The 16064-nt window shown below is 32.8% G+C and overlaps 1 protein-coding gene across 2 annotated transcripts in view; it reads right to left on the reverse strand.

The window, feature by feature from the left end:
• Positions 1-6798, reverse strand: part of LOC127839354 (nuclear pore complex protein Nup214-like) — a 259153-nt gene extending 252355 nt beyond the window's left edge. For both annotated transcript variants that reach the window (XM_052367690.1, XM_052367691.1), the window contains exon 1: positions 6638-6798. In XM_052367690.1, coding sequence (XP_052223650.1) covers positions 6638-6670 — 33 coding nt within the window. In that variant the 5' untranslated portion in view covers positions 6671-6798. The remainder of the gene's footprint in view (positions 1-6637) is intronic.
• Positions 6799-16064: the final 9266 nt, after the last annotated feature.

Genomic DNA, 16064 nt, shown 5'->3' on the forward strand with positions numbered 1-16064 from the left:
TCAGTCTGGATTTAAATGGCGGATATTTTCAATGAAATTTTACGAGATTTTAGCATTTTCGCAAATCAGAATTTTCTTGAGCCAAATTCTCAATATTTTCGCAAATGGCTCAAATGGCGAACGACAGCGCGAGCTCTGACTGGCCATGAAGCGCTCACCTGACCTGGTTACCTTTTTTTCCGGACACATGTGACCTAGATTCAAACTTGACCTAGGTATGAACAAGATACATATTCTGACCAAGGCACTTCAAGATTGAGTCATAAATGTGGCCTCTATAATGATAACATGCCATGCCTTTTCTAAGATTTGACCAAGTGACCTAGTTTTTTGAATCATGGGACCCACATTTAAACTTAATTTTTTTAAGATATACATTCTGAGTAAGTTTCATTAAGATTGGAGGAAAAATGAGGTCTTTAGTGTGATAACGACATTTCAGACTCAGGTGAGCTCAAACCTCCTTCCTGGAATCCATTACTTACAACACTTAAACGAGTAAAATGGCTGTTTAAAAAGCAAAATAATAAGCTTGCAGAATTGCAAGCGGTATATGAGTTGTAAGTATATTATACAGAGAGGTTGACTTATAATTATATAATCATTACTTATAACAATTCAAACATGGCAACAGGAAATTGATAGGATCAGACTATCAGCACAAATATACAATTGATTTTGAAAATGCATGAAGTTGTTTGAGAAACTCTGTGTTTTTCTATAGTTATTTATAAGAATTTACATGAATTTTGAGGCTTGCAGAATGAATTTATAAAATAAAAAAATCTCCAAGAAAGAAGAATTGTAGTTTGGAAAGTAAAAAAAAAAATTAATATTCCAAAATATAATTATTTGTATTTGATTCAACACACCAACTTCGCAAAGTTTCTATATGAGCTGGAAAGAGATTTGCATCTAAACCCAGTAAAACACACAACGGTCAACTTTACATGACTATAACTAATGAATAAAATAATGCAGACACACAAGTTTACACCACAGGAAAGGAAATTTTATTAGCTAAAACTTTCATATTGAGTGTTTTTCAATTATATTTCAACTTTTATGAGAAAATCAGGTTTAAAGGCAATGACGGTTGCGTTTCCAAAGAGGTAGATTTGCATTGAAACGCAGTAAAACACACAACGGTCAACTTTGCATGACTATAACTGACCAATAAATTAAGGTAGAAACATACAGTTTACACCACAGGAAAGGAAATTTTATTAGCTTAAACTTTCATATTGTGTATTTTTCAATAATATTTCAATTTTTATGAGAATATCAGGTTCAAAAGCAATGAGGGTCATAAAACAGCGTTTTTCCAATAATGCCTGTAAAGATGGGGTACTGATATTGATAAGATGGCTATCAGCCACTGGTCAGCAGGCAGCTAGGTCTTGTGGTAACTGGAGAGGCTTATATTGGCTAAATGGCTGTCAAGGAAAGGGTTAAGGCTGTCTGTATAGACCGTTCCATAATCGATAAATTGACCGCCGCCATATTGTCAGTCACGTGACTGTCCGCCATTGCACTGCTGCTAACTTGTGCGAGTCTGCGATTCCAAAAGCCAAAGACGTAGAGAATACCCGCTTCACCGTTGTCGGATAAATAAATTACTTAATGAATTAATGTGAGGCTATTATCACATTTTTGTTGTTTAAATGATTGTTTGAAGTTGAGATTGATTGTTACAAATAAAATGTTTAAAATGCTTTCGTGTATTTGTTTTTTTATCTTTAATCAAGTGGTAATCATCGGCGAAAATTTGCCGGTTCAGTCGCTCATACTATGTCTTTGATTAGACTTGTTACTTTTAACGTTTCACAAAAAATTCACGCATGTATTGTTGTGTTGATTTTAATAGCCGCAACATCAAGCAGATTATATTTTAATTAATACTTATAAAAGATTCTCGCGCAATTAATTACCGCTAATTGTTTGTAATTGGTCTCATTTGGTAAAAATCTACATTCCAAAATCATAACATATTATATTAAGTATGATATTTTTGATAATCCTTCCATTATTTTTCTTGTTCTTACTGATATCAGAGATAAAAAATAGTGGTTTGGATTTATATTTATTTTTTTAGATGGAATTTTGTCACGTTAAAAAACGAGCTTTTTATCATGAGAGAGTGATATTGATCTTGCCGATCTTTTATGTGCTTATTCGGAAGATGAAGAGAATGTGATCTATATGATATATCATGAGTACGCTAGTGTGATAAATAAATGAGTGTTAGAAAGTGTAAGGAGTGCTTTGAAAATAAACATACTACAAAGCCATATTAAAAGCAAAGGACATGACAGTATTTACATGTAATTTTAATTTGATGGGTTTTGTACAAAGAATGACGCTATTGAGGAATATTAACATACAACTGAAAAAACACAACTTCATATGATGCAAATTGAACTGTGTACTCATGTATATTGAAAACTCGTTACTAGTGAGTATGCGTGACACATATCTAACATTTTAACACACATATATTTATATACATATATATTTTTTTTAAATATTTTTTACCTCTGTTTGGTGTCAAATGTAATTTCTTGTTTTTATGATATTGTTCGTGCATTGCCGTAACATCAAATCTTCATACGGAATGACGTAGTTTTAATTAACAGATACCTGCTAAATACGTTAAATGTTTAATTTTTTTAATTTTTTAAATACTTTATTTTTTCATAAATTAAACGGGCTAGTATCTTTACGGTGTACAATTTCTGATATTCATTATTGGACATAACTTTTAATTTGTAAAATATGTAACATATCTAATTTACGCAACTGTTAGGTATGTCGGAGGTAAATTATCTTTCCAAATGACTGCTAAATACTACCAGGAAGATGAGACATGGTGGCATCATCAATTGTGTTTAATGACCAGACTGTCATCTGCCACCCAGTGTGTTTTATGACACCATGTGGTTAGTTAAGTCTGGACAATATCTGATCAAAACGAGATAATCGGATTATGCAGAACAATGGGGCAATTAAACACTGGAATGCAAAGGCATACACGATTTAAAGATTGATGCAAATAATAAAATGAAAAATATTGCATTTAATTTAATGCTTTTTTTAATGTGTCAATGTGTTAGTTTTCCAAGACAACCAAGACCATGTAATGACGGCCTTAGAATTTAGAAAGAAATTCATCCGTTGAATAATCGGTGCTCTCTTATATATGTTTCCGATTGTTAAGCAGCAGTGTAATGGCGGACGCGGAGAGAATTCAGGGGAGATAATTATGTAATGACTAAATTCTGGAACGGTCTATTAAAGACTTTGTTGACTAAAGAGATGGGTGAAAGTGTGTTATGCGTTAGGGAAGGTTGCATTTTAAAGAATTGTTCTGTATGTGAGTGTGCTCTTTGTCAGCATTGTTCGAGTTGCTGTGCAAAATGCGGATGTGTTGGTGTTTTGGAGAGATTTTTCATTTGATTATTGTCACTGATTAAAATGTTATGATAAACAAACAAGAATAACAAGCAAATAATATATATATACTGGCATTTCCCCAGGAATTTGGTAAGGCACTGCGGCAGGCGGTTGGTGTCGAATTTTTTTTTAGATACTTTCTAAATGTAACAAATCAAAATCCACACTACTTTGGAGCTACCAAATCACAACATTTCTTTTAATATTTATGTATTTGTCCTTAGTTCATTTCATTCAAGTCATATATAATAATATAAAATAACAACCAAAATAAACAGAAAGCAAAAAAAATAATATTGAAAAACTTTCTGTGACCCATGGAAAATCTTGATTCCAACTACTGGTCGTTTATTAGATTGTACAGTGTATTCTGTCATGCACAAAGACTAAAGAAAAATGTGTTGCAGGTATATAGCGAATTTCGTTAATATGAAAGTAACTATATATCTATTGGATCTGAATATATTAAATATTGGTACTGTTAAGCTATAGTCGCCGTTTAGAAAATAATTTGAACACATTTTAAAGTCTCTATAACGCTCAAAATCAACGAAAATTTCGTTAAGTTTTTCGTAAAATAAAGTTAACACCTTAACAATCAGTGTTCCTTATAGCAATATCCAAAATTTCAACGCTAGATGTGATATGATTACATAGATTTTTGTAGATAAAAAATGCTCATGTTTATTTATTTGTGGCCACAATTAATTCCCGCGAATATATCTATTCATACGACACACGAACACCATTTTAGTGTCCATGTGTCGAATGAATAGATATGCAAAACAATAATGAAAACGAGCATTTTGTATCTACAAACATCTATTTTACCAGTCCACATCTGGCGTTGAAATTTCAGCAATTGCCATAAAGAACACTGATTTTTAATTGGTTAAGTTTATTTTACGAACAATTGTATGAAATGTTCTATGATTGTGAGTAGTAATGTTACTGTAAATGGTTGAGAGCAATCAAATAAGACGTTTGATTCCAATTAATTGTATTTATAACTTAAATTACGCACAACCGCAACACACATCAGTTACGGTTTGTTTTTGAAGCAAGTTCTTCATACTTTTTATTTTCTGCAATAGTCGTAAAAAATTAAAATATTTAAAAGATCGCTGTGGCATAGTGGATATGGTGTCCGCCTAGAGATCGGGAAGTCACGGGTAAAAGCCCCACTGTGAGCGTTCCTTCGATCTCCCCCAAAAGACACCAAGTACTGGTTCTAGTCCCAGGAAACGGACTTGAGAGCGTTTATATAAGCCTACGGCTTTCGATGCAATCGAGCTACAATAAATAGGTTTAAACTATTAAAATAGAACAAACAAAAATGTGAGCATATCTTTAATTGCTCTTACTCCACATGCACCGGTAATAATAGATCATTATCGGCCATTATTAGGGGACAAACACCATTATTGATCCCCATGAACGACCCTTAAATCGTTCATACATGTTATCTAAGCCCCTTATGCACACACCGCTGATAAGAGCGTGCATGTTTTGATTGAACATTGGCCGAATGCAGACAGCAAGCGATTGTGAGAATTTCAAGTGCACGCATTTTAGCCCGCTGCATTTTAGCCCACTGGGCTAAAATCGCCTGGGGAAATCAAAAATTCTTATAATCCATGCATTACACTTTTGTTATCTTCTATTTTGTATATGGCTAAAAGCAATTGTATGCTTTAGAGCTAATACGTGTTGCTGCTGTAGATGTTGTATTATAATTCCCTTACGGCAGATCTGACCGTTATTCATATACAATTAACATAAGTATTAAGTAAAATTTGAACAAATTATATATAAAATTTCTGTCCATTTAAAACAAATATTTAATATTTGAAAATAACCTTTCTTAAAAACATAAATTGTATGTTCGGAGAAAAGCATAGGTAAACTGTTTATTGGTACATGTTGTTGTAAACACACCGCCTGCGTTCCTTTAATTTTTCTTTTGGTTAATAAAAACTGTTCGATATGCAAACAAGTTGACATTTACATTCACGCTTGACGTGTTTGAAACTTTGATTAAAATCTTTCTTCTGCGAGCACACCACATCATGTAAGTTATCTTAAATTGCTCATTATAGATATATTGACGATCTATTTGTGTTAATTCATGCCAGAAAATAGTTTATGTTGCTAATTTTACCAATAAATCCCAGCCGGGATTTCAGGCGGCGATTTTGCTATGGTAAATGGCGAAACCAGTTGCAACTCCCAGACCCGGAGTGTCAATAGCTGGGAGTTGGATTATTGCAACTAAATGTCTGAGCTGTTGTTATACAGTTTTTTTGGTGTAATTATAGCTGAAATAATTCGCGTTCAGAATAAATCTGAACGCTGAAACTCCGGTCTGTAAAAACCATAACGAAAAATGAATACAATGCTATTATATCAATATGCTTAAAATTGCAAAATAACATAACCAACTCATAAAGTTTTAGTTAAGAAGTCCATTTTTACCTCAAATAGCGTCGAATTGAAGTTAAAAGGCATAATTTGTTTCAGTTAAACTTCTGCTTAAATCACAATACAATCATTGACCTCTTGTCATGTTATAAAATATTTAAATATCAACCAATCAGAAGAAGGCATTACAGTGTAATAGGCTGCATTATCGATTAAAATCTACCTGTCGTATACATCGGGCACAGCGATTGGAATGGAAAATGTGAGTAGTGTGTTGATTTAAATTGGTTAGGCGTGCAAAATTAAAAGATTCATTACATAATTCTTACGGAACATTATTGAGAAATGAAATATCTACACAGGTATGTAAATATTATTGCAATCCGTTGATATTAACTGTCTGATATCGGGGCTTGAATGTTGCGCACCAAATTCCTTGCGCATCAATATAGACAAAGAAGGAAAACTTTCGCTATTAAAAAGATAGAGTGGACTATTGACGCCAAGAGTCTGCCAAAGCAAAAATCATCAAAAGACTCTATGGCGGCAATTTATATTGACTCGTGTAATTATTGCTTTTGGAAGCGATTTTTTTGCTATTGTTCAGACCATGATGTTGTGCAGGAAATTTGACAGTTGTATCCCTTGTATATATGTATATAGTATAATAGAGTATTTTTTACCTAACAATCCCTGTGGTATAACCCCCAAGAAAACTAAAAAAACGCGAAAACATATGATACTTATATAAATATACATTTACCTTCGTGTCTCTGTCAACCACATCTTCGGCCATACTTTTCTCTGAAATAGGTTATAAATAAGGTGTCAGTAAAGTGACTTTATGAGAAAGACTCAAATATGCTTTGAATTAAATGTCCAAACCACAACTTTACGGACTACAACAGACATTCATTGACGGTTAAAACACACTAACATTTACCAGCAATCTCCACGCAGAGTTGTCGTTCCATGCTCTGATGTAAATGTTATTTATTCGTCGTGCAAGAGATTGGTTCCTCATGCGCGTTCAGCTCCCGTCAAATTTGAGAATTTACTCCAAAATATGCATTAAAGGGACAGTTTCACAGATTTTGGCATGCATTGAAGTTTTACATTAAATGCTTTATATTGATAAATATTAACATTGAATCTAAAAATTTAAGCTCCAGTAAAAAAACAAGACTACAATTAAAGGAAGAACAAAAGTTACCCTCAACTGGGCTCGAACCACGGACCCCTGGAGTAAAAGTCTAACGCTTAGACAACTCGGCCATCCGCGCTCATGCAATGAGTGATGTATGTTATACTTTATATAAGCAAAGACCTATAGATTACACAGATTGGAAACTCTCCTCTTCGCGATAGCGATATGCGATAATATCTAAATGTATATTTATATAAGTATCATAAGTAACATTGATATATCTTGGCATTTCTGATGTCTTACCGACACGTGATATGGTACGGAGAGACGTAAGTAACCACTCTGTGAGTACGCCCAGTATGATCAATGAGAAACAATATAAAATCGCTCCAAATTTGAACTTAATTATAGATATACACAGTGTGATATATTACCACCTATCTCACACACGGCGGGTTCCATCAAAGGCCGTTTACCTTCGGTCTTGCTACAGGTTTTACCTTCTGATATTAGCAGGCGACGTTGCGCAAAATCCTGGTCCGATTACCAAGCTAAAGCACTTGTGTGGTAGTACAATTTGTAAGCAGAAAACTAGAACTGTTGCAGCAAACCATCGAGCCGTTCTCTGTGAGGCGTGTTACAAGTGGTTCCACATAAATTGTGCCAACATATCTGCGGCTGAATACAATAATCTTAAGGATTCACCAGACCCATGGATATGTGCTGACTGCTCCAGGTTCCATTTCTCGGACTCTTTCTTCAGCGATTACTCTATAAATAGTGACATGAATTCATCCTTTGGCTCAAACTCAATAACATCAGTCTTTGAAGAACTTGCAGATGTGCGCAAAAAACATCAAAATAAATTTATTGTGGCGCATTTAAACATAAACAGTCTAAAATCAAAATTTGTTGAACTTCACGAAGTATTGATCAATAAACTTGTAGATCTGTTATATGTATCTGAAACTAAAATTGACAGCTCATATCGCAGTGCTATTTTTGAGGTCCCTGGCTACAAATTCGGACGTAGAGACAGGGACATAAACGGGGGTGGATTAGCTGCATACATAAGAAATGATATTCCGTCTAGAAGACGTAAAGACCTTGAGTCAGACAACCTCGAAAATATCATATATGAAGTCAATTTAAATAAATCAAAATGGTGTTTCTTTTGCGTCTATAGGCCACAAGCATGAACAATATATCTTTTTCTGATAGCTTTTGCAAAACTTTAGACAAATGTATAAGTGTTTTCGATCACTATGCTGTCATTGGTGACCTGAATTATGATCTTCTTTGTGATACTAAAAGTAAAATCTTATTAGATATTTTAGAAATTTTTAATCTGTCCAACATTATTAAAAATCCAACATGTTTTAAAAAGGACTGTTCACCATCCTTACTTGATGTCATCCTGACAAATAGTAAAAATTTGTGCATCAAAACTCTAAATTTCTCAACCGGTATTAGCGATTGTCACAATATGATAAGCACTGTTATAAACAATACTGTCCCGAGGAATGAGAAACAGAAAATTACTTACAGAAGTTTTAAAAATTTCAATATTGATTCATATAATGAAGAATTGTGCAAACTAAATGTTGAAAATTATTCAATCGATCCTGATAACTTAGATCTGGTGTACAACACTTTTGAAAATGATGTTGTTGAAATTATGAACAAGCATGCTCCATTTAAACAAACATACAGAAAGCCTGTTCAGTTACCATATATGAATAAGGAACTAAGAAAAGCTATTTACACTAAAAAAATGTCGTATAACAAGTATACTAAAACGAAAAACTCAAAATCCTGGGAACAGTATCGTAAAAATAGAAATTTAGTAAATAAACTTAAACGTAAATCCATGAATAACTTTTTTCAGGAAAAGTGTACTGATGGCTGTAAATCTAAAGATTTCTGGGAAACAATAAAACCTTATATGTCAAACAAGTCAAAAAATAGTCAGAGTAAAATCATTCTCAATGATAATCAAAAGACAATATCAGATAATAGTGATGTAGCTGACATTTTCAATGACTTCTATGTAAATGTCGCAAAAGACATTGGAAAAGATTTCACCTTTGATGAAAGTAACCATCCAAGTATAAATAAAATACTAGGGCAAAATATTCCCCCAGATTCATTTAATTTTTCACATGTGGAACAATCAACTGTTTCAAATATTTTACGGAAGTTTAATGCGAAAAAAGCTACTGGAATTGACAAAATATCTATAAAACTCCTAAAATTAGGTTTACAGTCACTGGTCCCTTTCTATACATACTTTATAAACAATTCTATTGACTCAGGTATATTCCCTGATCGACTAAAGCAAGCACAGGTAACCCCAGTTTATAAGAAAGATGATCCCTTAGTCAAGTCTAACTATAGACCTGTATGCATAATACCTGCTCCTTCAAAAATTTTCGAAAAGGTTCTGGCTAATCAACTTACTATACACTTTGATAAGATTTTCAATAACTTTTTATGTGCTTTTCGGAAAGGGCATGGATGCCAAACAACACTCTTGAAACTTGTCGAGGATTGGAAATCTGCATTAGACTCCGACCAATATGTTGCTGCAGTTCTGATGGATTTATCAAAAGCGTTCGACTGCCTGCCCCATGATATTCTCCTATGCAAACTTAAATATTATGGTCTATCTAACAACTCTATTGATCTTTTAACTTCTTATCTATCCCATAGGAAACAACAAATCAAAATAGGTAGTTCTGTAAGCTCCTGGGCTCATATTATCAAAGGCGTACCTCAGGGCTCCATACTCGGGCCTCTCCTATTTAATGTCTTCATCAATGATATCTTTTATTTTATTCACAAGGGCACACTCTATAATTATGCAGATGATAATACACTTTCCTACTGTTCCACAAATTTTGATGACCTTGTTAAAGTTCTACAAGAAGAAAGCAATATCCTTATAGACTGGTTTACTTTTAATTGTATGCAAGCCAATCCCGACAAGTTTTAAGCTATAGCTATTGGAAAAAGAACCGCTTCCAAAAACCTTTCTCTCGACATAAGTAATGCTAATATAAAATGTGACGATGTTGTTAAACTTTTAGGAGTAAACTTAGACTCAAACCTAAATTTTGATCACCACATTAGTAGCATTTGCAGTAAGGCAGCACAGCAGCTAAATATCCTGAAAAGAATAGGGAAAAACCTCTGTCGTCTTAGTAGACTAACCATTTTCCATTCATTTATCTTATCAAATTTCAGTTTCTGCCCTCTAACTTGGCATTTCTGTTCTAAAAGTAACACAGACAAAATTGAAAAAATACAAGAGAGAGCTCTTCGCTTTGTATATGATGATTACAACAGCTAATATGACCAATTACTCACAAAAGCAAACTTACCTAGTCTATACATTAGAAGAACCAGAGTAATAGCACTTGAAACCTTCAAAATTATAAATAAAATGTCTCCACCTGTTCTAAATGACCTTGTTATCAAACGTGAATCTCGTTATCACTTCAGGTATACCAATCTTCTTGAGATTCCCCAAGTCAAGTCTACTAAGTATGGTACAAACAGTTTCCGGCATGCAGCTCCAGTTCTGTGGAATGCTTTACCAGAAAGCCACAAGAAAGCAAGTAATTTTAACCAATTTAAAAGCTTTATGATGAGCTGTACTGGCAAAGAATGCAAATGTTCTTCCTGTAAAGTTACATAGGTACATAAAGTTCTGGAGCTGCATGCCACACTGTGTTTAGTTGCTTTTGCTGCCTCTGTTTTGCTTATGTATTATTTAGTTTTTTATTCTGATTGCTTGTGCTTGCTTCTAACTTGTGTTTAGTGGCTTTTGATGTCTTTGTTTTTGCGTATGTACTATGTATTATTTTATTTTGTCTGCCTGTGCTTGCTTCTAGTTTGCTTCTAATTTGTTTCATGCTTTATTTTCGTGCTAGCTTCTAATTTGTGTTTAGTGGCTTTTGATGTCTTTGTTTTGCTTATGTAGTATGTATTATTTTATTCTGATTGCCTGTGCTTGCTTCTAGTTTGCTCCTATTTTGTTTCATGCTTAATTTTGTTTCATGCTTTATTTTCTTTTTATTGTGAGAAAGCTGCTGATCAGTTCATTTCGAATCTGATTCGAGGTGATATTCGTTCTTAGCACTTTTTTATCTGTCGCACTTTTGTGTTTCTTTTTGAATTCAGATTCTTATTCACTCGTCTTATTGCAGTTTTTAGTCCTACTAGCAGGTCTAGATCAGCAGCTTCCTACACAGTTTTTAATTGCCTCAAATTTTATTAATGCTTTAATATTGTCAAACTTATTTCAGTGTTGCATGTAATTTATTATCTTAATTTGTGCTTTCACCCTTAAAAACATGTATTTGATCTTTCTTTTAGCTGTTTTACTCATGTTTTATTGCTTACACTTGTTGTTTAGTCGGTTAAAAAGCTTTGCAGCTTATGTTATTTGAAATATGTCTTGCCGACTCAAAATAAAATTTATTTATTATTTATTTATTTATTATCTAACGGCGGACGCGGGTCACGTGACATTGATTTTGGAGATGCCGGTGTACCTGTAGATTCTTCCCTGTTCCAGCTACTGTCGGCCATTTTGTTATAAAGCAATCAATTATTCTTCGTAATTAGTCGTTAATATTTGTTGTTGTAGGGTATTCTGAGCATGATCTGGTAGTTTATATTATATTGATATTGTTATTAACAATCTTAATGTGTTAATTAGTGTTTTTAGCGCTCGGTTGTCAGTTTGCAGAGCAATGAATGTCTGAAAGCGCAACGTTAAGAACTTCGCGTAGTGAGCAAAGTCGGTCGCCGAAAAAAGACATATTCAATATTTTTTGTGTTAATAAAAATAAGTATTTATTTTCTGTGTTGATAATTCTTTAGGTTTTGGTAGTTGTTATTCTAATTAATTTTTAATTAATCGGAATTTGAAAGAGAACACTGGATTAGTTCATTATCGATAATTTTTGAAAAATTGAAAGGCTCGAAGCATTTTTTTTTAAACATCTTCATTAAGCATCACATATTGATAACGTAAGATTTTTATGCTAGGTGAGATGTTATTCTATGTATGATTTATAAAAAGTAGACGAAAATGAGGTATTTTAAAAGATTTTACCTTTGTACAATTTGTACTATTTTATACTGTTATTCCATTCAATCATTTTTCACACCTGTCGCCAAAGTGGTTTGTTTTTTTTGACAAACTTTTCTAGTTCTCATCCCATATCGTTGAAGTAAGATTTTTATGCTAGGCAAGATGTTAATCTAAGTATAGATTTAAACAAACCAGAAGAAAATAATCAATTTAAAGTATTTGGCCTTATACAATGTTGGTACAATTTTAAGCTCTTTTTTTCTGTTGTACAAGATTGCTGTCAAACGTGTTTTTGTTCTTTTTGATAAACTTTGTCATTTTTCATCCCAAATAGATTAAGTCAGATTTTTATGCTTGGTGATATGTAAATCTAGGTTTGAATAAACTAAACTGGAGGAAAATGTTCATTTTAAAGGATTTTGGCCTTGTACAAAGATGGTACAATTTTAAGCTCTTTTACCCTATTATACACACATGTCGTCAAAGGTGCTTTGGTTCATTGTGAAAAACTTCGTCATTATTCACCTCAAATCGAAGAAATAAGATTTTTATTCTGGGTAATATGTTTATCTTGGTATGAATAAAAAACAAGATGAAAGTACAATGTATGGGTTTAAATTCTCATTTAATATCTTTTATTAGTATTACCAGTTTTCCTGTCAATGTTACACATGCAAGTTAATATACAAACATATTTTAACAGATAGCTGTGAGATTACTATTAAAACACAAACAAAAGCTGTGAGATGACTATAATTCGCCGGCCGCGGCCACTGATCACACAATTAAAATCAATCAATAACGCAAACTGATAATTGAAGTTAGGATCCCTTCTTTTAATTAATTCTCAAGAATAAAGAAAAAACACACAAAGCATCTTCTTCAGTTCGCTAATTGATCCGACGATTAACACGCGCGTGAAATGTTGTTGTTTTTTTCTTTTCGCGAAATCCTAGCCCACGATACTGAAAGCTTAATTTAATTACCAAAAGAAAAAAAACTGGATTACAAAACTTTAATAACCTATAACTCATGAATAAGATCTAAATAAAAAGAGAATTAAACAATTGAAAAAATCTACACAATCAATATTGAAATAAGTCTAACTGAAACCGTTTTTGGATCGAACGATCATAGCATTTATTATACTGTAATGTTGTTTTAATCAGAGACCTAGATCTATGTGTCCACATATATCTATCCGTTTTGAAATAATAATATTTTATAAGGTTTTAACTGTTTGAAATACCAAATTATACAAGAATATTTTATCAGCAAAAGCCTTTCAAATAAACTATTCAACAGCATTCTCGCCGCGATTTGGAAGTTCTTAGCGCTATTTCTTCAACGATCGCGGCATTATAAATTCTTATTGTAGGTAAATAAAATAGAGATTTTATAAAAAAAAAACATAATTATCCATGTTTCTATGAAACTTTATTGTATAAAAATCGCATCATTATTGACCAAGTTACAGCCGCCTTTCATAGCGCCGTAACATTTTCGCATAACTTTGCTCGATAATCGTAGCCGTTGCTACTGACGCGTCGCTATCTTATCGCAATCGTGATACACCGGCTATCTCCGGACTACTCCGATTGATTCATGGAATAAATCGTCTGCTGATCCTCAGTGTACTTATCGGTTTCCCGACCACGTGACCCCGCCGAGAGATAGCCCGATAAGGCGCGAAGTTTCCAATCAGTGTAATCTATAGGTCTTTGATATAAGCAATCCTTGTATAGTTTCATAAAATATAACGACAACATCAGAACTCTCATAATACATGTAATTCAATTGTTTCGCGTTGCAACGCTTTATAATTTTCAGGTTTTTAAATCGTCAAAAGATGCATATAATGGATATTTTAGAGCATGGTAAATGTTCAGTATTACTGTTTGCTCACAAATATCATAAATACAACGAAAATTTGTGAACCTGACATTTTTTTTCATTTTGTCAATTAACAAAACCTGCAAAGGCCCTTTTAAAAATCAGTGGCAGATTTGGGGCTGTAGCATGTGAGTCCGTAGTATCGGCATTGAAACATCTAAAAAATTTAAGTGAAAAGATTTGAAAAAAAACACGTATTTAATAAGTCAATCTATAGTTTAGCGTGTGTTCTTGGACATAACAACAAAAACCGCATTAAAATCGGTAATGTTTTGCCAAAATACTGGCGAGACTAAGCCCCATGTAGTTATCAGTATCATGTACACCGTTTCTCATAATATCGGACTTTCTTATTGGCTGCTTAGGTTTGTTACTAAGAGCATATTCTTTTTCTATAAAAAGTATGTTTATGATGGAAACACGAAATTCTTGTTCATGTTTCACTCAGATTATTTTTTTTCACAAATAAGCGGCTTATACAACATTTGATAAACCTACTAATAAACCAAAAACAAACAAACACAATTATGTGTAATCATAATATCGGCCTGGAACAAAAAAAATTCTTACTTTCTAATGAAAACCGGAAATCACGAGGAAGATCGTCGTGAGTCATTAATAAACAGCAAATAAATTGAAACTTCTAAAATGTTAAAACATTTACTTTTCAGCATTTCTTAAGGTTTTTCGTAAAAGGCACGATACAATGAGGAGAGCCGATACTATGCGAATAATGGATACTGTATGTGTTAATATTTATCGCATAAATATTAAATTGAAGAATCTGGTGTTTTATTTGACTGTTAAACGTTTTTCAATGAGTTTAACGACAGCAAACGGTGCATATTGTTTGAGGAACGAACTCTTTACTCGGCGCAATGTATAGACAATCGCAGAATCGATAAATTGACTGCCGTCATATTGGCTATCACGTGACCCGCTTGCCATTACGGTACTGACGAATCTGGTAAACTACAGCGTTCAAAGATCAATCAATAAACACAGATTGGAAACATGAATGAATTATATTTAACATAGTTAAAAAATAAAAAATTAACTTAAAATACTACACGCCAGATTTCTAACATATTTGTCTTTGCAACAATATTCAGTGACAACACGTAATGTTCAGGGCCGAAATTGTTGTATTTTTTCAAAGAAATCCTTTCAGTTATGCCTTCGCTTAAAGCAATTATTTCTTCATGGAATATTATTATTTGAAGATACTAATAAAGGTTATTTCAGCATATAAAGTCTGAAGTAAACTTTGTGATTTTTAGCGTCCATAATTCCGGAGATGTTAATTAGCGATTTTTTTTAAAGATTTATGACCGAGATAAACACTTTCTTTCTTTGAAAATCAGATATCTTCCTTTGTTTAAAACATTATTATTTCTTTATAAAATAGTATTTAGTCCCAGATATACTCATTTAGGAAATACTTATATGATTCAATACCGAGACAGTACATATGTAGCCATATGTCAACTTAAATAGTCCCAATAATGTTCACTTCATTCCGTCAACGTATTAATTTATTTTTTAATTTTTCACTATAAAGTTAAGATTAAAAGAAAAACTTAAAAATTATGAACGCATTAAGTGATGTTTTTCTTCGGTAATTACGGATTGTCAATTAATTAAATTCAATTAATTGAATTAAATTAATTAATAGTAAAAACACCATCTGCGATTGAGGAAGGAAAGCATTCCCTCAGTGGGAGACGATGTCCCAATGGTGTATTAAAAGTTAATTGGTATGTCTGTGACACCATATATCTCCACGTTTGTAGATGCTGTTATTTAGATAAGGTACCATGCGTCACCTTTTAATAACATGTTAAATGACAATAAAGGCCTAATTCATGTTGAGTTTTATCAGAGACGTAGATCTACGTCTCTGGTTTTATGACTCTTAAACAATGCAGATGGACCCGATAAAACTACATTATTAATAAAACTACAGTTTTTATAAAAGAACATACGAACTGTTATATGATTATCATATCGATAACAGAAACCATATAAATCTTCAAATATATATTT

This window comes from Dreissena polymorpha, chromosome 7, assembly GCF_020536995.1.
Source record: "Dreissena polymorpha isolate Duluth1 chromosome 7, UMN_Dpol_1.0, whole genome shotgun sequence".
Taxonomy (NCBI): domain Eukaryota; kingdom Metazoa; phylum Mollusca; class Bivalvia; order Myida; family Dreissenidae; genus Dreissena; species Dreissena polymorpha.